At 39.3% G+C, this 26,735-nt stretch overlaps 1 protein-coding gene across 3 annotated transcripts in view; it reads right to left on the bottom strand.

The window, feature by feature from the left end:
- Positions 1–7,602: 7,602 nt before the first annotated feature.
- PRRC1 (proline rich coiled-coil 1) overlaps positions 7,603–26,735 on the bottom strand; it is a 41,198-nt gene continuing 22,065 nt past the window's right edge. For all 3 annotated transcript variants that reach the window (XM_047730450.1, XM_047730451.1, XM_047730452.1), the window contains 3 exons: positions 26,295–26,398; positions 12,880–12,982; positions 7,603–9,309 (listed from right to left, as the gene is read on the bottom strand). In XM_047730450.1, the coding sequence (XP_047586406.1) occupies positions 9,100–9,309; positions 12,880–12,982; positions 26,295–26,398 (417 nt within the window). In that variant the 3' untranslated portion in view covers positions 7,603–9,099. The remainder of the gene's footprint in view (positions 9,310–12,879; positions 12,983–26,294; positions 26,399–26,735) is intronic.

Raw genomic sequence — 26,735 nt, 5'->3', positions numbered from 1 at the left:
CACTATGATATCCACAAATAGGGACGGTTTTACTTCTTCCTTAACAATGTGGATGCATCTTACTTATTTTTCCTAGTCTGATTGTTGTGGCTAGGACTTCCAGTACTATATTGAATAAAAATGAGAGCGGACATCCTTGTCTTTTTCTTGATTTGGGAAAAGAAGTCTGTTTTTCATCATCAAGTATGATGTTAGCTATGGGTTTGTCATATATGGCCTTTATTATGTTGAGGTATGTTTCCTCTTAACTCACTTTGTTGAAAGTTTTTATTGTGAATGGATGTCTTGTCAAATGCTTTTTCTCCAGCTATTAAGAGGATCATAAGATTTTTATCCTTTCTCTTGTTAATATGAGGTATCACATTGATTTGATTTGTGGATACCGACTCACCCTTGAATGCCTGGGATATATCCCACTTAATTGTGGTGAGTAATATTTACATCTGTTATATCTTCTCAAGGGATTGATCTATTTATCATTATATTATGCCAAGTTGTCTCTTATTATTACGGTCTTTCTTTAAAGTCTATTTTCTCTGATACAAGTAGAGCTTCCCTGCTTTGTTTTATTTATCATTTGGATGAAATACCTTTTCTCCTCCCTTTATGTCTATGTCTCTTTAAGGCTATAGTGAGTCTATTACTTGTAGGCAACGTATAATTGGATCTTGATAGTTTTTTTCCCCATACTGAGCCATTGTTTTAGAAAATTTAATCCATGTACATTTAAAGCAATTATTGATACTTATTGATAACTATTGATGAAGTAATTATTTGGTATTGGTAAGTAATTTTGTCAGTTATTTTCTGGGTGTTTTGAAGATCCATTGTCCATTGTTTCATATCCTCTCTTGTTTTGTGTTTTGATATTTTTTGGTATCGGTATGCTTTGAACTGTTTGTAATGTTGTTTTGCGTAATTACTATAGAGTTTTCTTTTGAAGTTACCATGAAGTTTACATAAAATATTTGAAAATTGTAATTCAAACTAAAAATGAACTTGAGCAGCATCCTTAAACTTTACACTTTTTCTACCTCCGTTTTAAGTTAACTGATGTTATGCATATTTTTAAATATTTTATATCTAGTAACAATAGGGCAGATATGGTTGTTTTTACTATGTTTTAAAACTTAAACTAGAAGTGTAAATGTATTATGTACCTACATTCCGTATTGCAGAATCTGTCACTATATATTTGCCAGTGCCAGTGAGTTTTATGCTATCTACTTATGTTTCTATGATGTTAATTGTCTTCTTTGTGTTTCCACTCAAAGCACTCCCATTAGCATTTGTTCTAAGGCAGGTGTAGGTGAACTCCTTCAGCTTTTGTTGACTCAGGGTCAGTCTTCATCTCTCCTTCATTTTTGAAGAAGAGCTTTCCAGGATATAGAATTCTTGGTTCAGATTTTTCTTTAAATATTTTGAATATGTCATCCCATTGTTTCCTGCCTGGAACATTTCTTTTGAGAGATGGATAGTCTTTGGGGTGGGGTGGGGGAGGTTATCTTGCATGTAACTTTCCTCTTTTCTCTTGCTAGCTTCAAAATTATTTATCTCTGACTTTTCACAATTTAATGATAAGTCTCTGTGCAGCCCTATTTGGGCTCAACCTACTTTGGGTCCTTTGGCTTTTATGTATCTGGATTTTGTTTTCTCTCCCCAGGTTTTGAGACGTTTTCAGCCATTTTTTGTTTTAACATACTTTGTTGCTTATTCTTTCTCTTCTCCTTGTAGAATTCCCATGATGGTGGGTAATATTTTTTTTGATGGTGTCCCATTAATAGTAGGAGATATATATTAAAAATTTTTTTCCCTGATTGTAGAACTTCTAATGTTCTTTCTTTCAGTCACAGATTATTTCTTCTGCATGGTCAAATCTGCTTTTGGAGCTCTTTTTTGAATTCAATTCACTCGTTATATTGTTCAGCTCTAGGAATTGTTTGGGTTTTTGTTGTTGATGGTTTCCTTCTTAGTGGAACTTCTCATTTTGTGCATGCATTATTTTTCAAATTTCATTAAGTTGTCTGTATATTCTTGTAGTTCACTAAACATGTTTTAATTTTTTTTGATTTTTATAAATTTATTTTTATTATGTTATGTTAGTTGCCATACAGTACATCATTCGTTTTTGATTAGTGTTACAGGATTGTTTGCATATAACACCCAGTGCTCCATGCAATCCATGCCCTCCTTAACACCCATCACCAGGCTCACCCATCCCTCCACACCCCCTCCCCCCAAAACCCTCAGTTTGGTTCCTGGAATCCATAGTCTTTCATGGTTTGTCTCTCACTCCGATTACCCCCCCCCCCCCCCCCCCCCCGCCTTTTCCAAACATTTTTAAAAGGATTATTCTGGAAAACAAGATTGGTCGGTGGGGCGGGGGGAGGCTAATTCAGAATTTTTATCTGGTACTTGATAGATCTCCATTTCTTTATTTTTTTTTTAAAGATTTTATTTATTCATTTTACAGACAGAGATCACAAGTAGGCAGAGAGGCAGGCAGAGAGAGAGAGGAGGAAGCAGGCTCCCTGCCGAGCAGAGAGCCCGACGCGGGGCTCGATCCCAGGACCCTGGGACCATGACCCGAGCCGAAGGCAGCGGCCTTAACCCACTGAGCCACCCAGGCGCCCCAATTTCTTTAAAGACTTATTGGATCTTCAGGTTTTCTTTGGTGCTTTCTGTTATCTTATTTTTAATGATCTTGATTCCTTATGTTGGTATTTACACAGTCAAATAAGTGATTCCTTTTCCATTCTTCATAGATTTGAGTAGGCCTAGACACTTCTCACCAGGAAGCTCAATATGGCTTTCTGGAAATATCTGCTAAGAACATCCTTGCGGTAGTGGGGCTTGCTATCTCGGTCTTTTTGGGTGGAGGCACCTGCCCACCCTCTGAAGCTAGTGTAGGGAGGTGGGGTGTGGCTGTCTCAGAATAGTTGGATTAAATTGCTGGCTTGGTTCCTTGCCCAAGTCAAATGGTAGGATGGGCTCCGCAAGTTTCCTGGTCTCTTTGGTCGGCATACTAGACAGTTGGGACTGGGTACTATACTCAGCAGCTGGTGGGACTGTGAGTAGCTTCCATGCCCTGGCAGGACAGCAGGCCAGGGCCCAGGACACACATGGCACATTGATTGGGGACCTGAATCAGGCAAGAGTGTACACCGAATTTCCTGACCAAACAAGGCCACTGATTTTTTTTTTTTTTTTTTTTTTTTTTTTTTCTATAAATGGGGGCTAGCTTCCCATGGGCTCTGGCTGACTTCTCTGAGAAGGCAGGCTGAGGCCTTATTCAGCAATGAATGAGGCTACAAATTAGTTTCCCTGTCCTACCACAGGGGGAAGACCAGCTCCAAGGCTGGTAAAGGCTTTTCTTTTCTCAAGCCAACCCATTTCTCCCAGTTTCCTAGCTCAGCAGGGTTTCCAGCCTTGCTCTGCAGAGTATCAGGTCTGCCTTTCGGGTTCTCCACTCCAGAATTGATGGGCTACGTAGCTTTCCAGGTGTTTGAGTCTGGCTTTCTGGTTTGGTGGTGTTGGGAGTTTTATTTAATGGTGAGTAGGGTATAAATTAGCTCCTCTGATGGGGTAAATCAGGGGAATCCTCCACTACTTGGCACTGGCTTCATTCTTTGGATGGTCAGCTTTGCCTGCCGTACTGTCTGCACAAGCATTGCCAGGCTCTGCAGCTTCCGGGGGTTCCTGTGGGCCTTTCTGGTTACACTCGGCAGAGGGCTGGGCTCTGGCTCAGCTCCCCTGCCTGGGTGGGGGAAGACCAGGATCCAGGGCTGGGGAGGCTACTGATTAGAGGACCCGAAGGGGGCAGACCTGCCCTGTGGTGAGTTGCCAGGTCAGACTGAGCCACATGCTTGGTTCTGCAAGTGAGCAAACTGCTGATCGGGACCACTGCTTGGGTGCTGCGGGGAGGAAATCTATTGGCAAAGATGGCCAAGTCCTGTAGTCTTGCCCACAATTTCTGGGAGTTGAGACTAGAGTGGGGGCTCCCAAGAAGCAACCCATAATGCTGGGGTTACTGGATATCTACCCTGGGATTTCCTTTCCCTGTGAAGTATCCAGAGGCTCGGCAGGGGTCTCTGTGCCGTGTTCTGCCGGCCTCGGGGAGGGCAACATAGGCAAGCAGCTGGCTGGGTCTCTCCTCACACAGCGTCTCTCCGTCTCCGTGGTGCAGGGCTGCTTCAGCCTCATCCCCGTTCTAGGATTCTCTCAGTGGTATCTTGTCCAGGAAGAGTTGCTAGTTGCTCTTCTTGTGAGGGAGGGAGAGTAAGGTCAGGAACGAAGGAAAGACCTATGCTATCTGGGTGATATCCGTCTCTAAAGTATCTTAGGACATGAAGAATGAAGCAGGAATGGTCTCACAGTAGTGGTTCTCAAGTGTGGCCCCTGGAGCAGGAGGACTCCGAACATTAAAATATATTTTATGAGGGGCGTCTGGGTGGCTCAGTGGGTTAAGCCGCTGCCTTCGGCTCGGGTCATGATCTCGGAGTCCTGGGATCGAGCCCCGCGTCGGGCTCTCTGCTCTCTCGGGGAGCCTGCTTCCTCATCTCTCTCTGCCTGCCTCTCTGCCTGCTTGTGATCTCTCTGTCAATTTAAAAAAAAAAAAAAAAAAAAAATAGGGACGCCTGGGTGGCTCAGTTGGTTAAGCAGCTGCCTTCGGCTCAGGTCATGATCCCAGCGTCCTGGGATCGAGTCCCACATCGGGCTCCTTGTTTGGCGGGGAGCCTGCTTCTCCCTCTGCCTCTGCCTGCCATTCTGTCTGCCTGTGCTCGCTCGCTCTCCTGTCTCTCTGACAAATAAATAAAATCTTAAAAAAAAAAAAATATATATATATATATATATATATATATATTTTACGAGATATGTGGTATTGTTCTTGAAGGCTAGTTAGAACATTTCTGGCTCTAATCCTAAAAACAGTAAAATGTAAACCTAGTTTCTGGTTTCTTAAATTTGGGAGCAGAATATTCAATGACCACAAATATATTCTTAGACCAGTGGCAAAGCCCAAAGCAGTACTTAAAACTAAAATGAAAAATATGGAATAAAAAGAGTGTTCCTTAAACATAATGTTGTAAAACTGAGAGTATACCAGGGCAAAATCTCAAGCTATTGTTTCAAGTAAGTTGAATTCAACAAATATTTACAGGACTAGCTATGTACCACTAAGTTCGTGAAGCAAATATGCAGGATGTTTTATAAGAGAAGGATTTGGGAAGTGACAGCCTCCGCTTCAGTCCTTTGTAACAGATTCATTGGGAGGATACTGAGTTAGTAGCGGATTCTGTTTCCATTACCGCACCTAAAAAGGAAGTTTCTACTCCAGTACCGAACCAGCACTATGCACTTAGCACTTATCAGTTCCTTTTTCTTACTGCTTTAAATCCTTAATATGTATTCATGTTAAGGACAATTTCAAAAATTTCCTTTATGTGTAAGTTTTTAAATCTTTATATTGGTCTTGCTAATTTTGTTTTCTCTTGCCTAAGCTGTTTTTTCTCCTCCAGTTGATTCTAAAACAAAGTATAAATTTAATAGAGCCTATCCTGGATTCTGAATTGGTGTTTTTCTAGTGTACTAAGAACAGTATTGTTTTCCTTTGGCGAACAAACAAAACACCCAAATGATATTTAATGGTCTTTTGTGAAGTACCCCCTTGCCTAACAAATCAAAACCGAAATCTCTGCCCTGAGATCACAGGCTCAGAATAGCAAATATAGTAACCTTTTTCTTTTTTTGGGGGGGGGTGGGGAGGAGATATTTGTGGAGGTTAAGGGCAAATTAAACTCCCCAGTCAAGACATCTCCTCAGGAGTACAGGCTACAACCTCTTGCCCATCACCTCCAACTCCAAAATATCGTCTGCCCTAAATATTGAGTTCTCGGAGCATGAAGTTAGCAATTCAGGTATATTTGAATCATTAGCACTGCACTTGAAAGGTGTTTTTAAGTTGCTATTCTGTAGGAACTCTTGGCAACCAGTAACCTGTTGGGACTATTAAAGTAATATAGGCCCTTCTAACAGAATATTAATATGACTCAGCATTTAAAAAATCACTTTACAACTTCAGGAACTAAATTGAGGTATTATTTATTTGTAACATATTTACATTCTTATAAAATTGTTCTTATCCAATACATCATCCTGCATAGTATCTTAAGAATGAACATCATATGCTGGGAGTAAAAATCCAACTTTCTTAATTTATGCATTACCCAACATCTTTTGGATCACAAAATACCATCAATTTGGATTCAGAGAACACGAACATCTACTGAGAATTTTTTGTAGTCAAGGAACAATGTAAATTCAACAACATAAAGTAACTTGACCCTGAGTGTATCAGTAATTTGCATAATTTTTGAATACATGCATATCATACTTTCCTTAACCTTACCAGTATACCACCACTTGGTTTAAATTCAGTCATCTCGATTTTTCTACCTTGTTAATCCTTAAGATAAAAAGGAACAAAGAATGGGGAAGTAATTAAGCGACAAGGAGGAGAAAACTGGACCCGCCAGAAGTTTTCCAACAGTGGCACAGACCTGGTCCAGGCTTATTAACCGAAGGGTCTTGGAGTCTCGGAGTTCCCTTCTGTCACCCGAGGCTGATGTTACATTACTCTTGCTGCATTTTTCCTGTTGTCTTTCACACTGCTTAATTAAAACAAAACAGTGTACCAGCTGAGGAAGTTGACTAAATGATTCCTGGAGCGCTTCAGAAGAACAAATATTAAAGATCCGACCACAAGAACAGTGGTGAAGAACTGTGTTAGAGACTGGTTTTTCTGAGAAGCTTGAGGGACCAAAAAAGCAAAGAGCCCAGAGTCTGACTCTCCCTCAGAAATGCTAGTGTCGGCAGGAGATGAGCCCGAAGGGCAAAGAACCGGGGACAGCTGGGTGCTGGTGAGGGGAAATGCGGCCGCCGACTGAGGGCTCGCTTATCTCAGGTCAACACTCATGACAGGCCTGCCCAGCTCAAGCCGCTGTGGCATGTACGAGGTAAGGAGTTACTTTTCTTGCCCCTCATATGACAAATCTAAAGATGAAAAAATAAGCATGAGGTGGGGAAAACAGTGTGTGGAGTCAGTCATGCTTGGATGACTTTCAATGGTAACTGTTGGCAAAAAAAGCATCAGAGGCAAAAACCGGATGGTGGGTTTATCTCTTCCATGTGCCCTTCCCTAATCCTCCTCGCCCACTCACACTGTTACAAAGGGCCAAAGGCTCAGCAGATGACCAGGGATGGGAAAATTACCTGGCTTCACACCAGCCACCACATAACCGAAGAATTTGAGGACTCTGGAAAAACTGTACTCTAAGGGGATGTCCATGTTTGTGATTCTATGAAAACAGCCCTCAAAGACCTAAACTATTTGAGACTTGGTAAAATAAAAAGAAGAGAAAACAGACATTTTTTTAGGACCTCTAAGATTTCCTGAAACAGGAGGGAAAATGGCCTATTCGCACTCGCATATTCCAAGAACGGGCATCCTTCGTCCCTAACGTGATTTGTCACCTGGCCAATGCCATGATAAATACTGTTAGAGAAGTGTAGCTTTTTTAAAATAAAGGATAAAAAAGCAAATGGTACAGAAAGGCTTCTCTTTTTTATTAATCAGATGGAGAAAACATCAAGTGTTGCACAAATAGCAATGAAAGGGGAGAAAATCACTCTAGCCCTATCACGCCGCAACAATTGGTTACATGTCTTTTCTCTCCTTTTAATGACAGACAAGTCTGAATTTCACCAAGCAATCATACGGTGCTTGGAAATGAACAGAGAGTTGTGAAAATAATGCTTCTCATCCTCAGGTAAAAAAAGCAAAAATCGAGTAAGTACTCAAAGTAATACAAAGCAATGTTACCTGTAGTGACAGTGCAGGATAAGAGCTTCAACACCTGCTAATTTACAGCTAAAGAACTGTATAGACGAGTAAGTAAAAATTAAATTACATTTGTGTAAGAAACTGTCTTCAAAACATTATAGGAATTTGCATACGTAGAATCCAAAGTATAAGACAAACTATTTAAATTCTGATTTATATAAATCCAAAAATGCTAAAATATATTATTTGGGGCTGGGGGGAGGGAGAAGCTTTAGTCACTAAATACAAACATGATGAACTAGATAAACCAGGTTGAATATGGAATTTTCAGTGAAACTATTTAATAAAGAGTAAAGGCAGAATGGCACCAAGTTAGAAAAGCAGTGTTTAAGGCAAACTAAATATTAAGTAACCTTAATTAAAAGAGGAGGCATACAACCCCATAAATAACAAAGTAATTCCTCTGAAAAATTTCTATACGACACTTGAATATATGAGTGGAAGCAGAAATAATGGCTGTTGTCTGAGTTTACTTGAAAATACTGAATAGTACTATATAAAAATAACAAAATGCTTCTGATTTAAAATACACTCAAATCATGGGCCACTTAGTTGTCATATAGCAAAGAAAAATAAAATAGTACTGCAATGTCTCAGAGTCTAAATATGTGAAATGCCAAAACTTACTTTGAAATCTTTTTTTTTAGAGGAGGTGTGTATGTACAGGATGACAAAAAAAAAATCCCATTATTTTGGCCCATGTAAAAAGTATGCACAGAAACGTGCGCCATCTCCCTGCAAGTAGGTATCTGAGGGTCAGCTGTTGAGCACGCGCTTCGGTGTCAGACCTGAGATCACCCGCACACACAAAAAGCATCAAGGACTAAGAAGAGAGAAATCATGAAATAAACAATGACATGTTCTTCAATCTTCAACAAAATAATCAAGTACATATCATTAAGTTAAAGGTCATAGCACGTGAATTTGCACCGTACAGATTTGGTATATCAAATTGTCCTATAAAAATAATTGTTTTTTAAGAACTGTGGTACGTGAAATTACACAATCACAGCAAGGATCTGTTTCTTTGCAGCTACTGGAATGACACCGTGCCTTTTTAGGAAAGATCAAGTGTAGCCTAGAGGCACATTCACAAGACCCCGACATCTGCTGGAGCTCCCCACAAGGGGATGGGACCAAGTCTTTACCACCACGCTCCAAGCGAAGAGGTCGCTGTGCCCTGGGTGAGTCTCCTGTCACACGGTCCTGGGGGGCAGGCGCTGTTTGTACATTCCAGCAATGGCTTTGGCTGCACTGTAGATCATCTGCCGGCGAGACATGCCGGTGAATGTCAAGTGCCAGTCAGTCCGCGTCACGTTCACTAAGCTCTTTTCCAGGACTTCACCCACTGTCACCAGAAGGCCTGACCACCTCAGACTGTAGTCCTGGGGAGTGAGACTTTGAGCCTGTGGAAAAATGAACCTGGGTATGGTTTATATTGCACTGAAAACAAATGACTGGGCCTAGCTCTAAGTGACATCCCAAAGTCCCTTAGTATAGAGGACAACAAACCCTGAGAAACACAGCTATGCTGGCAGCTCTGTGAGGTGCTAAGGCTACGAAGACTCAGAACACTACTACACACACCTCCTCTGTTCAGTGTCCACTCAGTCTTAATCTCATGATGCCATCTAATAGCACTCAGCGTCCAAGGCCTGAGGTTCCAGTAGGAGTCCACGCTGCTTCAGGTTAAGAGGAAGAGGAATGCTGAGCACGCAGCCTCCACCCCTAACCCTTCCTGTCCTTTTCCACAGTCCCTCCCTCATCAGTGTGCTCTTCTCTGAGCCTTCCCATCATCTGAAATGTTCACTGACATCTCAGCCTATATGTTGTCTAATTCATTAGGTATCTGAGGTTCTAATATTTGATCACCAGGTCTGATTTTTGTGTTGATTTTCTGGCACATATATATTCTAATTAGCTAACAGTTAACCCTATGGTAGTTATTTCTAACCTTTCAATTCTATTGAAATCCTTTTTTCTCTTTTAACATGCTCATGTTTGAACTGAGTAAACTGATGAGCTATTGCTTGAACCATCAGGCCATTTCTGGGATAAGCCAATCTTGGCCAGGCTGTTCTATTTGTGATACTGTGATTTACAATTAAAAATACATATACAGGGGCGCCTGGGTGGCTCAGTGGGTTAAGCCACTGCCTTCGGCTCAGGTCATGATCTCGGAGTCCTGGGATCGAGCCCCGCGTCGGGCTCTCTGCTCTCTCGGGGAGCCTGCTTCCTCCTCTCTCTCTGCCTGCCTCTCTGCCTGCTTGTGATCTCTCTGTCAAATAAAAAAAAAAAAAAAAATACATATACACCTGATCCTTGAACAATGTAGAGGTTAGGAGAGTGACCACCTGGTATAGCTGAAAATCTACAATATAACTTTGACTCCCCCAAAACTTAATTACTAACAGCCTACTGTTAACCAGAAGACTTAGTGATAAGCCAATTAACACCCCCTTTGTAATGTTATGTATTATATACCATATTCTTGAAGTCCACTAAGCTATAGAAATAAATGTTAAGAAAAGCAAAAAAAGAAATTACCAAGAACGTCGAAGAGTCTGCTTATAAATGGACCTGTGTAGTTCAAACCCATGTTACTCAAAGGTCAGTTATAGCTTGTCTTCCCACCCCCTCCCAGCTCCAGGACAGGGAGAGAGGCTGCAAGATGATTAAATAACCAATGGTGAATGATTGACTCCATCATGACTATCTAATGAAGCCTCCATAAAAACCCCAAAAGGCTGGAGTTGGGAGAGCTTCTGGGTTGGTGCCCATGTGGAGATTCTAGGAGAGCAGCAGGCTAGGAGAGCACACAGAAGCTCTGCGCCCTTTCCCGGGATCTTGCCCTCTGCATCTCTTCCATCTGCCTGTTTCCAGGATCTATCTTTTCATAATAAATAAGTGACTTAGTGAGTAGAGAGGGTTCCTGAGAAGGAGGGGATTGTTAGAACCAATCTGTAGAACCAGACAAGACACCTGGACTTGTCACTGGCCTCTGCGATGAGGGGCCAGTCTTGTAGGACTGAGTCCTTATTCCGTGGGATTGGATACTATCTCCAGGTGTAGAGTCAGAATTGAGATGAAATGTCTGACACCATCTGGAATCCTAAAATTCCTTGGTGGTGTGGAAAAACCCCCTCCCACACACAGGAATTGGGTCTGAAACCTCAATAGTTGGTGTCAGGAAAGGTGCTTGGCTAGAACAGCCCTGGTTCCTTGAAATGTGTAGCTTACGACGAGCAGGGAGGAAAGGATGAGGGCTGAAGAACCTCTGGCCGCTGGGTGGCCACGTGGTCAGTGCTGGACTGGAGCAGCATCAGGGCTGCAGTCTATCACTAAAGGTAAGGTTACCATGGAAATTAGAGATGGCTCTGCCTCCTGGGAAGCTGGTTTACTGAATACATAGAGAAATGCAAACTAGTAAGAAAAAGGCAAAACAGTCCACCACTTGGTGGTGGTTCTCTACCATAACTAACATCAAAGTAAAAAGACAATGCTTAGTCTGGCCTTGATGCTGGATGGATATACGGAGGGACACAATTTGATGGAATTACAGTCAAATCTGTAAGGAAACTGTTAGGTGTGAAGAGGCCTTCTGATACCTGACTATATTGTGAGGATGGACACTGCAGTCTCAATGGGGAAAGCTTCCCAGACCTAGTATGCTGAAACTGAAACAGTATAGATATGCCCTTCATGCATGATTAGCTGGACATGCTATCTGAGAACCAGGAAGACTGTCTGGGCCCATACGGTGTGGAACAGGAGCTGGTATGCTAGCAGGAGCGAATTCTCTGTGCCACTGCCCAACGTGGAGCTTAGACTGAGGCTTATGGCAAAAATTCAAGTGTGCCTGGTGACCCCTACTGGGACTTGGGAGTCAGATATTTCCACTTGGGGGGCATTTACTAGTAAGCAGACATTATTAAAGCTACTCCTTTCACTGAAGGACATAAAATGATTCTGTAATGTGAAATATCCATAATATTTAGGATGGTGTTTGAGAAACGCCCTCATGGGGATGAGAGTGCCTGGGCAAGTACATAAACCATGGTGGTGGTTTATGTACAGGGTCATGATGCCTAGGGAGGAGACTCATGAACAAGGCTAAATAGCTAAAGACCCAACTAACTCTTGAGAGAGTTTTAGATGACATTTAACAATGTCCATAAGACCAAATGTGTTGAAAATCTTGTGAAATGGAACTTAGGAAAAGGACAACAAAATGCCCTTTTCCATGGAGTACTAAGCCTTCCACAAAAACCTCTATTTACATTCTGGTTTGTTCAAGAAAGGATGAAAGGTAGGGAACCAGTTATTGTACATGATGCTTCCATTCTAAATACCATGTGGACGAGTGAACTCAGAGTTCAATTTTTAACAAACCGAAAGCCATGTGCCTTTCGTGTAAGGTTTTTCTTTTTAAAAGATTCTATTTATTTATTTGACAGAGAAATAGCACAAGTATGCAGAGTGGCAGGCAGAGGGAGTAGCAGGCTCTCCAGGGAGCAGGGAGCCCAATGCCTGAGCCAAAGGGAGATGCTTAACCAACTAAGCCACGCAGGCGCCCCACAGGTAAGGTTTCTAAACTGGTTTCCACTTATTACAAAAGATGAACGAAGACAAAGATACAGAAGTAATGGGGGACCAAAATGATAGATAATGAAAGGTAAACAGACCACCAGCAGAACAGGTAAATCGTTTTTTCTGCTGACAGTAGTGAACAGGATAATAAAAAGAGGAAAATAGTGATTAAGCCTGTGACATATTACCTTTTCAAAGACAGCTGGAAAAGAAAGGAGGAAGGTACTCAAACGACATGAAAGAAACTAGAAACTGAAAAACAGAAAAGGCTAACAGTGCAAAGCTGCCACAAAATCAAGAATATATAGCCTATTTCACACAAACTTGTATTCTAAAAATGGTATTTCAAGTTTCTATGGAGTAGGATGAAAAAGAAGAAAACGAACCTGCTGTACAAATTCCAAAGGCACAGGTGTGGCCTGTGTAAACGTTTCCAGGTGAATGCCATGGACGGGGTCTTCCACTATCAAACAGCCAATGTCAAACCACCTGCAACAGAATAGATGAGTTGTTCATGTGCCAAATAAAGGTTACAGTGACCAGACAGAACAAACCCACAATAGTTAGTATCATTCCCATAAACCATTGGAGTTCAAAAACGAAATGTGTATCAGTTTTCAAGAGAATAATCCATAAAAGCTATATATAAAATGACCTGTTGGCTTAATTCCAACAGGAATGAGGAAAACAACAACAACAAAAAAACCACCTGAAACTTATCCAGGTAAAGTTTTTCTTGCTCAGACTCAGGAAGAAGGATGGGAAGAGGAAAATTCAAAAAAGCAACAGATAGTTACTCATCTGAATATGCAAATACTTAATCACAAGTAACTTTTTAAAAATGTCACTTGCTAAAATACAGGAAATTTTATTTTACCATCTCTATGGTTACTATGTAGCCCACTTGCAAAGTTACTAGCAAATTAAGCTCATTCAGAGGAAGTAACAAATCTTATTCTTGATAATCTGTCTTTGAAAACACTTCATGAAATCAAAACTTTCTTCCATTTAAAGTTACTCATAAATTATAAAAATACATTTTATAATTGCCTTAAGTCATCTGTAACAGCACCAGCATTTTAGATAACCAGAATTATGCAACCACCAGATGCCATGAAATGAGTTTGGATAACAAGAGAATATACAGAGTAAAAAAAGTTGTCTATTTTTAAAAATATGTAGATCTAATGGAATGTGATAAAACACGAAATGAATTAGGTAACTTCTATTAACATATTCAAAGAAACAGCAAGTAAAAATGGAATAAGTCTTGCTGCAGATTAAAATGATAACAGGTAGTATCTGTAGTATTCATATCCTAAAACTTGGTTTCAAACAAACAACATCAAATAAGGATATGAATTTTATTTGGAATACTAATCAGTCAGTAACTTGTGTATAATGCAGATAGAGAACAATCGTGGTGATTAAGCTGGCAGGCATGGACTTCCTGAAAAGCAGACTCAGGGAAGGTGAAAGCCCCCCTCCTCCCCAACCCAGCCTGGGCCCCCAACATTCTATGATGCTGCTGAATACAGATTAGAACTCTAAGGTCCTCTTTGCTGTCTGAAATTCAATGGTGCTCTTAACCAAGTCAAGAGGGATATCATCCACTCAGTAGCTAGAACTGCAACCACCATCATGCCCATAAAAACCTCTTCCATCTCTTTCACTAGTACTGCTGGTGGGGGAAATGCTGGACTCTCCACTCCTCATTACTGTCCTTCAACTTGCCCGGCACACCCCACCTCACATGATTCACAGACATTTCCTAAGGCTCTGTCTCTGTCCCTTCCTACCCCTCTCCAGGCAGCTGCTGAAAGAACTCGGACTAGAAGGATCTCATAGGGGTCACTCTGACTAAAAGAGGGCTTAAGAAGAACTGTAGTTCCAAGATACTTGGATTTCATTTACCAGCAAAAATCTCAAAACGATGTCAGAACTGCCACTCTGTTTTACAAAAGATCTCTACCACCACTGGTCAATTCTCAGAAAAAAAGGACATTTTAACACACTTAACACACAACCCAAGATTTTTCAACTTTGTGGGTTAACCTCCGAATAAGGATAGTCCATACTTACACAGGCTTTTGTCCAGGTAAGGGACACATCATGGTAGTTTTTCTCATGTACCATGGACTGATGTGAAATTCAGAGGCAGGCAGGTCTGACCTAGCTCTATTCTTTGTTAGGGCTAAACACATTTGGGATCTCTTTTGGCTGTCTGGCTCTTTCTCGATCAGCAACCATGTTTTTGACTTTATCTTCTCAGCACTTATTTCCCACAGTACCATGGGAGATAGAAGTAACCAAAGCACCAATGATCAAGTGGTAGGGATCCTGGCTTTGCTCTCCATTCACATATCCTCCCTCTCTGCAACTCCGTACCTTCTCACACCACCTTTCCATCCTCTCCTCTTTAATCCCACACTAGAAACCAGTGATTTCCTAATATTACAGTTGACCCTTGAATAATGCGGAGGTTAGTGCTGCTGTGACCCCCTAGAACAGTAAAAAATTTAACTTTTGACTCTCTAAAAGCTTCTAATAGCTTGCTGTTAACCGGAATTCTTACTGGTAAAAGTCTATTAATATGTATTTTCTATGTTATATATATACACCATATTCTTATAACAAAGTGAGCTAGAGAAAAGAAAATCACAGCAAGAAAAAATATTTTCTGTATCGTACTGTATCAAAAAAAACCCCCACATATAATTGGATTTGTACAGTTCAAATCCATGCTTTTCAATAATCACCTGTTTCTACTATCCCTAATCTTCCTAATAGGCTACTGTACTTGTCAAAAGGCATTTGGTAGGAAAAAGTACCACATACTACATCTACGGAGGATGGGACAGCTGACGGCAGACTAATGTTCCCAAAGAAAAGCTGGAAGAGGTACACAAGCCCTGCATCTACGGTGTCACAGAGCTGTAGAAGGCAGGAGGACCAAATGGAATAATGCTGGCGACGGGGGATAAACTTTCAGAGTGAGGTGAAGACCTGGACCCGAATGCCACCCAGCCTGAAGTCATCAAGCAGACTAGAAGTGAAGGAGACCCACCACTAACATCTCTGAAAAGGTGGGGAAATGGTTAAACTTTACTCTGGGGTTGGAAGTGCTCAGGAGCAAAGTTATTTATGTGCCCCTTTCACTTTGACCATGCAGACAGAAGCAGAGTTGGTGCATTCTAGCCGGCCGGTGGCCTCAATGATCCCCGTCCCCCTGGTGCGCTCAAGCCATCTAGCTGCGACAGCCCCAGCATGGGACGCAGTGATACACCTACACCTCAAGGCTCCCAACACACATCGACTGCACAGGGAACATCCCTACAGAAGGCCACCCTTTCAACACTGGGAGAACTAAGTGTTTGACCTAATTCACAAAGTCAAAACGGGAGATAGGAATATGCTTCAGTCTACTGGATGAAGAGTGCATAAATTCAGCAAATATAAAAAAGAGCCAATCAGATTGAAATACAGTAAGTGAAATGACAAATACACTAGAGAGAATCAGCAGCAAAGGAGAGGAGTGGCAGAACAGACCAGTGATCCAGAAGACAGGCTATCATAATGCAACCAAGCAGAAGAGCAAAAAGAAAAAAAAAAAAAAATGAAAGGCTAAATAGTCTCTGGGACATTAACCATACTATATACATACTCCCATTACAGGGGTCCCAGAAAAGCAAGAAAGGAGCTGAAAACTTCCCTAGCCTGGTGAAGGTAGCAGATACAGGCCCAAGAATCACAAACCAAAGTAAGATGAACCCAACGAGGTCCACACCAAGAAACATAGAGTATCAAAAATTAAAGAGATAATCTTAAAGCCACCAAGAGGTAAGCAGCTAGTTACATATAAGGAAAACCCCATAAACCTACCAAATTTCTTAACACAAACTCTGTAGAACAGAAGGGAGTGGCATGATCTGTTCCAAGTAGAGAAAGAAAACCTACAATCAGGAATACTCTACCTGAAGAAGAGTAACTGATCACCACTCAATCAACCTTTTAAGAAATGTTAAAAAGACTTTTTCTAAGAAAAGGCCATGCCTAGAGGTGAAAACTAAAAAAGGGACAAATTTCATAGGTAAAAGCAAACACACAGTAAAGGAAGTAGATAAATCACTTACCCAGCTATTGGGAACATTAAAAGGCAAAAGTAGTTAAATCAATTATATCTACATTAAGGGATTTACAAAATAAAAATATGTAAAATATGACTTCATATACATAAAAGGTAGAGGGATGAGTAAAGTGCTTTCTGAATGTGTCTAAAGTTAGAACATCAACTTCAGACTGTGTAACTTAACACTACAGAAAGCCATCAGTCACAAAGAGAAGGGAACATGGCAGAACTACATAAACTACAAAACAATGAAATGGTAATGAGGTCCGTAATGCTCCCATCAAAAGACAGGGTGACTGGATAAAAATACAAGACCCATCTACATGTGGCCTAAAAGAGAGTCACTTTATACCTACAGACACATAGAGACTTTTAAGTAAAGGAATGGAAAAGGCATTTCATGCAAATGGAAGTGGAAAAAAAAAAAAGAACCCACCAAAACAAAAACTGGGAAGCATGACATGTATCAGACCAAACAGACTCTGAAACAAAGACTGTATTAAAAGACAAAGAATGGCATTAAATAATAATAGCAATAACGGGATCAACTGAACAAGAGAGTAGTAGAACAATATCAATTATCTACATACCCAACATTGGAACATCTAAATATGTAAAATAAGTATTAGCAGATCTCAAGGGAGAAAGTAACAGTAAAACAATAACAGTAAAGGACTTCACCCTCAGACCCCCACTTACACATCAATGATGCATAGATCATCCACACAGAAAATCAGTAAGGAAATGGTAGCTTTCAACCAGATGGATTTAATGCATCTGTATACAACACTGCTTCCCAAACCAACTGAAGACATTCTTTTCAATAGCAAATGGATTGTTCCCAGGATAAATCATATGTTAGGCTGAAAGCAAGACTCAGTAAACGTCAGAGAATAAAATCCTATCAAGTACCTTTTCCTACTACAAGGCTATCAAACTAAAAATCAATTACAAGGAAAAAAATTTTAAAAACTGGGAAAAACATGAACATATGGACACCAAACAATATGCTTCTTACTAAACCAAGGAGTCAACATAGAAAGCAAAGAGGAACTCGAAAAATCCTTGGAAACAGCTGAAAATGGACACCCAACAGCTGAAAGCCTTTGGGACACAGCAAAAGCAGTTCTAAAGGACTACCTCAACTAAAAAGTTCAACCTAAAAGACCTAGGAAAAGAACAAAGCTCCAAGATCACAGAAGGAAAAAAATAACAATGATTAGAGTGGAAATAGAAACCGACCCCCCCCCCCCAAAGAATCAAGAGCTACTTCTTTGTAACCATAAACAAATGGTTAGCTACACTAATCAAGAAAAAAAGAGTCAAATCAGAAATGAAAGAAAAGTAACAAATGACATAAGAATTTAAAAAATTTTGAGATACTTGTGAATACTATGAAAATATTGGCGCCACCAAAACAGACAACAGAATGTAGAGATGTATACATTCCAAAAAACATACAATAACTGAATTGGGGGGGCGCCTGGGTGGCTCAGTGGGTTAAGCCTCTGCCTTTGGCTCAGGTCATGATCTCAGGATCCTGGGATCAAGCCTCAAATCGGGATCTCTGCTCAGCAGGGAGCCTGCTTCTCCCTCTCCCTGTGATCTCTTTCTCTGTCAAATAAAAATCTTAAAAAAAAAAAACAATCAGGAAGAAACAGAAAATGTGAACACATTAATTACTAGTAAAAAAAAAAATAATCAAAAAGCCCCCAACAAACAAAATCCAGGACCAGGCAGTTTCACAAGAGAATTCTGAGTTATTTATACTTACCCTTCTCAAACTATCCAAAAAATAAATAAATAAATAACAGAATAGGAAGGAAAACTTCCAAATTCATTCCACAAGGCCAGCATTACCCTGATAGCAAAATCAGACAAAAACTACAAAAAAGAAAGTTATAGGCCAATATCCTTGATGAACATAGATGCAAAAATCCTCAAAACATTAGCAAGCCAAATTCAATAATACATTAAAATAATCATAACAGTTGAGTGGGACTTCTTTCAGGGATGCAAGAATGGTTCAACATCTGCAAATCAATGTGACGTATCACATTCACAAAACCAGGGATAAAAACCGTATGATCATTTCGGTAAATGCAGAAAGCGCACTTGATAAAATTCAACATCCATTCATGCTAAGAATTCCCAATAAAGTGGGTTTAGAGGGAACACACCTCAATATAGCCACAGATAACATCATAATGGTGACAAACTGAAATTTTCCTCTAAGACTAAGATGTCCACTCTGACCACTTTTATTCAACATAGTGTTGGGTCCCCCAGTAATGGGTCCATGGTCAAAGAAGCAAGACTGATACAAAGCGAAAGTCAAGCAAAGCTTTATTTCGTGCCAAGCATCAAGAATCAGACCCATCGTCAGACAGACAGGTCAGGCCGTCCCTTACAGAGAGGACGACCCCTCCCTGCCTCACAGACTAACTTTTATAGAGCAAAGGCCATGTGGTTGGGCCTGGCCACACACAGGTGGCTAATTGAATTACAACTCACCCCACTGTAGCTATCGAAACTAGCTATCACCTTGGTAGCTAGGAGACAGTATGGCCCCCACTGATTGAATACCTCCACCTGGCCTGACCCACCCTTGTATTTGGACTTTGTTACCTGGAATTGGTTTCCTGGACTCGCTTTTAAATATGTTCCCATGGGGGGGGCAGGGTCAATTTAAGTTTTATTGCATAAACAACAAAATGGATGTTCAACCGAGGTGGGGCCGCTCTGGCTAAATAAGCCCTTAACAATAGCACTAAAAGTTCTAGCCAGAGAAATCAGACAAGAAAAAATAAATAAAAGGCATCCAAATTGGATAAGGAAGAAGTCAAACTGTCAATAGTGAAAGAGCATATGATGTATAGGAAAACTTAAAGATGCCACAAAACTCAAAGAACTAATAAACTCAGTGAAGTTGCAAGACAGAAAGTCAACACATGGAAATCTGGTATACTTCTGCACACTAATAACAAAGTGGCAGAGAGAAATTAAGAAAACAATCCCATTTACAAGTGCATCAAATGAATAAAATACCTGGGAATATATTCTGCAAAGAAGGTGAAAGACCTGTACTTTTTAAGATTTTATTTGACAGAGACATAGTGAGAAAGGGAACACAGGCGGAGGTGGGGGGGGACGTGGAAGAGGGAGAAGGCTTCGTGGGGAGCAGAGAGCCCTATCTGGGTCTTGATCCCAGGACCCTGGGATCATGACCTGAGCTGAAGGCAGAGCTTAACAACTGAGCCACCCAGACGCCCAAGACCTGTAATCTTAAAACTATAAGACAATGAAGAAAAGCTAAAGGTGACACAAATGTAAAGATATTCCATGCTTATGGATTAGTAAAAGCAATAGCATTAAGATGTCCACATTATCCAAAACAATCTACAGATTCAATGCATCCCTATCAAAATACTGGTATGATTTTTCACAGAACTAGAGCAAATACTACTAAAATATGTATTAAAAACACAAAAGACCTTGAATAGCCAAAGCAATCTGGAAAAAGAAGAACAAAGCTAGAGGTATTATAATCCAAAACTTCAAGCCCTACACTTTGAAGCTATAGTAATAAAAATATTAGGATACTGGTACAATAGACATATAGATCCATAAAACAATGTAGAGAACCCGGAAATAAACTCACACTTACATGGTCAGTTAATCTTGGACAAAATTGGCCAGAATATACAATGGGGAAAAAGTTTTCAATAAATGGTACTGGGAAAACTGGAACAATTTCTAACACCATTCACAAACTCAAAATGGACCTAAATGTAATATTTGAGCCCATACAATTCCTAAAACAAAACACAAGACAGCAGTATCTTAAACATCAGCCTTAGTAACTTTCTTTCTAAATACATCTCCTCATGCAAGGGAAACAAAAGCAAAAATAAACACTGAGACTACACCAAAATAAAAAACTTTTCCACAACAAAGGAAACCATCAACAAAACAAAAAGGCAATCCTACCTAACAGAGTATCTTTGCAAGGGATATATCCAATAAGGGGTTAATATCCCTATAAAAAACTCATATAAACGTACACCAAAAAAACAAATAATCCAGTTAAAAATGGGCAGAAGAGGGCACTTGGGTGGCTCAGTAGACTAACCATCTGCCTTCGGCTCAGGTCATGATCCCAGGGTCCAGGGATTGAGTCCAACATTGGCCTCCCTGATCAGCAAAGAATCTGCCTCTCCCTCTGACCTTCACCCTGCTCATGCTCTCTTGCTCTCTCTCCAATAAATAAAATCTTAAAAAAAAAAGGAAGACATGAACAGACATTTTTCCAACAAAAGACATCCAGATGACCAAAAGACACATTAAAAGATGTACAACAAAACTCATCATCAGAGAAATGCAAATCAAAACCACAAAGAGAATGCCAGAATGACTAAAATTTTCAAAAGCTAAGAAATAACAAATATTGGCAAGGATGCAGAGAAAAAGGGTCCTTCGTGCACTATTGGTGGGAATGTAAAGTGATACAGCCACCATGGAAAACAGTATGGAGGTTCCTCAAAAGATTAAAAATGGAAATACCTTATTATCCAGTAATTTCACTCTGGGTATTTACCCAAAGAAAAAATACTAATTCAGAAAGGTACCTGCATCCATATACTGACTGCAGCATTATTCATGATAGCCAAGCTAGGGAAGCAACCTAAATGTACACTGACAGACGAATGGATTAAGATATGAGACAGACATACACACACACACACAGAGGAATATTAGTCATAAAGAATGACATCTTGCCACTTGGAACAACATGGACCTAGAGACTATTATGCTAAGTGAAATAAGTCTGACCCAGGAAGACAAGTATCACACGATTTCATGGACACATGGAACTAAAAAACCAAACACATTAACACACTTCTCTTCTGGTCGTTGCCAGAAGAGAAGGGTGTGGGAGACTAGGCTAAATAGGAAAGGGGATTAAGAGGTACAAACTTCCAGTTATAAAATAAGTCAGGGGGAACAAAAATACAGCATACAGAATAGTCACAAATACCATAATAATTTTGTAGGGTGACAGATGATAATTACACTTATGGTGAACATTCTGTAATGTACAGAATTGTTTAATCACTATGTTATATACCTCAAACTAATAAAACATTGTACCACAAGTTTATTTTGATTAAAGAAAAAGTAAAGTGCCAAATGAAAAGAACGGCCAATCTAGACTTATATATCCAGCAAAAACAGCCTTAGTAAATGTGAATTAAAAGTATCTTCAGAGGCACATGGGTGGCTCAGCTGGTTAAGTGTCTGCCTTCAGCTTGGGTCATGATCTTGGGGTCCTGGGATCGAGCCCCGTGTCGGGTTCTGTGCTCAGCTGGGAGTCTGCTTTTCCCTCTCCCTTTACCCCCTGCTCAAGCTCACTCTCTCAAATAAATGACATCTTAAAAAAAAAAAAATTTTTTTTTCAAACAGTAGCTAAGAAAGTTTGTAGATAAAGTCTCCATTACAATGTAGTGCCAAAGGAAGTCCCTGAGACAGAAGAAAAATGATCCCAGAAAGGAAAACAAAACTACAGGAAGGAATTCAGAGAATAAGTATCAATGAATACTGACAGTAAAGGACAACACTACTAATATCTTAGGAGTGTAAAATGTATGCACAATTAAGAAAACTGAAAATAATACCATAAAAGATGAAGGGGATGTTGGGTAAAGAATACTAAAAGTGGTTCAGTATTACCAAGTCACAATTCTTATTATTAAAAGACTAATTTCTAAGATAACCAATAAATGAACTGTAAAAAGTTAAGATAAGGGAAAAATGAAATAATGATCACTAGATGACTCTTTGGTGCTTACAAAGAAAGCATTCAAAGCTCTCTGTCCCATATCACTTGATTTCCCAATACAACAAATGATCAGCAAAGCTAATGTAACTACTGACCCCAGAATCCTCATCATCTTCAAACTCTTCCTCCACTCAGAATGTCCTATATTTGTCACTTACCCAAATTTTACCTACTCTTCACAATCCCGTCCAAGTCCCACTCACCCACATATCTCATCCGACGCTACCTCTACATTTATTTCTCCTTGCACTGTATATATTTCCTACCAGCAAAAAATTACACACTATTTTATACAGTCACTTAAAACTGTTCATCTGTGTACATTATTGTCTCCCAACTGGCCAGCAGTATAACCTCAGAGCTGGAAAATATTTTTAATATACTATAGCCATTAAGTCCCAGGCACAACGCTACTCAATAATAAACAAAAAAATATAACAAAACCAAATGTGATTACAAAAGAGATCGATTTCAACAGTTAGGAAGCTCTTTCAGTATAAATAAATTCAGCATTTTAAAAATAATTTCTCCCATAAAAAAGCCAACTAAAGTACAAAGCCCTGAAAAGACCATAATGAATATGATGCTCTGAATATCCTCCAAACTAAATAGATAAACATCATTGCTCAGATCTCAAACCTGATGACTGGCACCAGGCCCTGATTCTCATACCTTCCATTACGCTGAATAACTGTGTGAATGACTATGTTGGCTACTGGTGGTCAATTACCTCAGCCAAAACAGCACTGTATCCTCTTAAAATTGTGTATATAGTCATTGAATATAATAGCACCAATCTTAAGATGTAAGCATTACTATCTCCATTTTATAATTAAAAAAAAAGAAACCTGGGTAGCAGAGATGACACAGCTAGTTAGATGATAAAGCTAGACCAGAATATAATTTTCTCTAAAATAGGATAAAGATTGAATACTTAAATTTTTAAAAACTAGATATTCAGTCTCAGTACCCCAGAACTAACTGTACTTTGCTCGTAGGATAGACAAAATAAGCCTCTTACTGAATAATTATATGCCATCAAACTAGATAACCTAGAATACATGGATACATTTCTAGAAACATATAACCTACCAAGACTGAATCATGAAGAAATAAAAAATCAGTAAAAAATAGACTGATTTCTAGTAAGGAGATTCTAGTCAGTAATCAAAAACCTCCCAACAGACATCTGTCAGAACCAGACCCCTTCACTAGTGAACTCTACCAAACATTTAAAGAAAAATTACTACCAACACTTCTCAAAGTCTTCCAAAACAAAAAGAGAAGGGACACCTCCACACTCATTTTACAAGGCCAGCATTACCCTGATACTAAACTCAGACAAAAACACAACAGAAGAGAGAATCAAAGGCCAATTTCCATAGAAACAGATAAGTAAAAATTTTCAACAAAATATTAAGCCAAATTCAACAATATATTAGAAGGATCATACACATCATTTAGGATTTATTCTACAGAGACGTAGAGATGGTTCCACATCCATAGACCAACGTGATACAACACAATAACAAAATGAAGGGCAAAAATCGTAAGATCATCTCATAAGATACAGAAAAAGCATGTGATTCAACTACTGGTAATGATAAAAACTCTCTGAACAGGTTTAGAAAGAATGTACTCAAAATAATAAAGGCCACATATGACAAGCCCATAGCTAGTATCACATTCAACAATCAAAAGCTGAAAGTGATTCCTCTAAGATCAGGAACAAGACAAGGATGCCCACTCTTTCCACTTCCTTTATTCAGTATGGTACGGAAAATCCTTACCAGAGCAATTAGGCAAGAAAAACAAATAAAAGGGATCCAAATTGGAAAGGAAGAAGAAAACCTGTGATTATTTTCAGATGACATGATACTACATATGGAAAAACAATACAAACAAGCAAATAAAACAAAAACTCTAAAACTTGGAACTTATAAATGAATTCAGTAAAGGTGCAGAAAAAATCAAAATCTGTAGTGTATAGATATGCCAAAATCTGTTGCATATCTATACATACTAATAAACTACCAAAAAGAAAACTTAGAGAAACAATACCACTTAAAAATCACGTCCAAAAGGACAAACACTGAGGAACAGATTTAACCAAGAAGGTGAAAGATCTCTACTCTGAAAACTATGTAAGACATTAATGGAAAAAATTGAAAACTCAAATATATGAAAAAAATATTCCAGATTGAGGGATTCGAAAAATTAAAATTGTTAAAATATCCACAGTATTCATTAAGCAATCTACAGATTCAATATAATCTCTACCAAAATTCCAATGGCATTTTTCACAGAAACAGAACAACCCTCAAGTTTGTATGGAACCACAAGACCCTGAATAGCCAAAGCCATCTTGAGAAAGAAGCATCATCACACTCTTTGATTTCAAACTATATTTTGAACTATATTACAAAGCTATACTCATCAAAATAGTATGGTATGGGCATAATAATAGACACAAAGATCAATCCAACAGAAAAATGAACTGAGGAATAAACCCACAACTATGTGGCCAATTAATATACACCAAACTGCCAGGAATACACAATGGGAAAAGTACACTCTGTACAATACATGGTGTTGGGGAAACTGGAGTACTTACACCATACACAAAAAGTAACTCAAATGGATTCAAGACTTAAGATCACAAACCAAATTTCTAGAAGATGGTGTAAGTTGTTTGATACCAATCTTGGTGATAATATTTTGGATTTGACACCAAAAACAAAGGCAACAAAGGCAAAAATCATTAAGTAGGACTACATCAAACTAAAAAGGTTCTACACAGCAAAGGAAACCATCAACAAAATGAAAAGGCAACCTACTGAAGGGGAGAAAACATTCACAAATCACATACCTCAGAAGCTGTTAACATCTAAAACCTATCAAAACTCAAAGAACTTAAGAGCAAAAAAAAAGAATCCAATTAAAAAATGAGCAGAGGCTCTGAATAGTTTTCCTAAGACATACAGGTGGCCAATAGACACATGAAAAGATGCTCAACATCACTCTTCATTAGGGAGATGCAAATCAAAACCAAAATGAGACATCACCTTAACACCTGTTAGGATGGCTACTACCAAAAAGTAAAAAAAATAAATAAAAGTGTTGGAAAAGATATGGAGAAAAAGAAAGTTCTTGATAAGAATGTAAACTGGTGCAGCCACTATGGAAAACAATCTGGAAGTTCCTCAAAAGATTAAATGAGCTACATGATCCAGCAATTCCACTTCTGGGTATTTATTGGAGGGAAATGAGAACACTACCGTGTAGATAGATATGCACCCCCTACCCAGGTTCACTGCAGCATTACTGACAATAACCAAGACATGGAAGCAACCTAAGTGCCTGTCAATGAAAGAATGAATCAAGAAAATGTGGTGTGATCATAAACACAGACACACAGACACGTGCACACACCCCCACACATTACATTATTCAGCCATGGAAATAGAAGGAAATCTTGCCATTTCCAACAGTATGCATGGACCTTCAGGGCATTATACTAAGGGAAATAAGTCAGAGAAAATAAATACCATATAATCCCACTTTTACATGGAATAAAAAAAAGAAACTCACAAAGACAGACTGATGGTTGGCAGGGTGATGGCGGAGGCGACTAAAATGAGTGAAGCAGGTTAGAAGATAGAAATTTTCAGTTATTAAGTAAGTCATGAGGATCAAATGTACAGCACAGTGACGACACTTAATACTACTGTATTGTGTATCTGAAAATTGCTAAAAGAGTAGATCCTGAGAGTTCTCACTACAAGAAAGCAAATTTGTTACTATGTTATTAAAAAAAAAAAAAAGCCTCTTACTTGTCAGGTAGCAATTCTGCAATGAAGTTTTCTACTGACACAGCAGTCTGTTTTTCATGGATCACTCCAGCTCGACGCAAGCTGTCTATCCGTTCCTGGGCACCCTGAATGACAACCATGGAGGTTAGAGACCATTTCTAATCATTCAGTATCAAATATCCTAATTTATGGTTATACAGTAGTACACAAATACATTTACACATGAACACCTATACACCCACTATAAATATTCAAAAAATATGGAAGTATAAAGAATAGTAAAAAAACATCCAATCATGTGCCTCTTGGTATTAACAGTTCATACAACACATTTTAAATTATTCCCACGTACACTATTATTTTGGTTGCTACTATGAAATGGATATTTATATTAATGTTTTAATTGGTCATAACTAATATAACGAAACTATGTACTTCTTAATGTTGATCTGCTAAGGGCTA

Source organism: Lutra lutra, chromosome 5 (assembly GCF_902655055.1).
Source record: "Lutra lutra chromosome 5, mLutLut1.2, whole genome shotgun sequence".
Taxonomy (NCBI): domain Eukaryota; kingdom Metazoa; phylum Chordata; class Mammalia; order Carnivora; family Mustelidae; genus Lutra; species Lutra lutra.
Note: the sequence above shows the minus strand (reverse complement) of the source record. Positions and strands in the feature narration are given on the sequence as shown.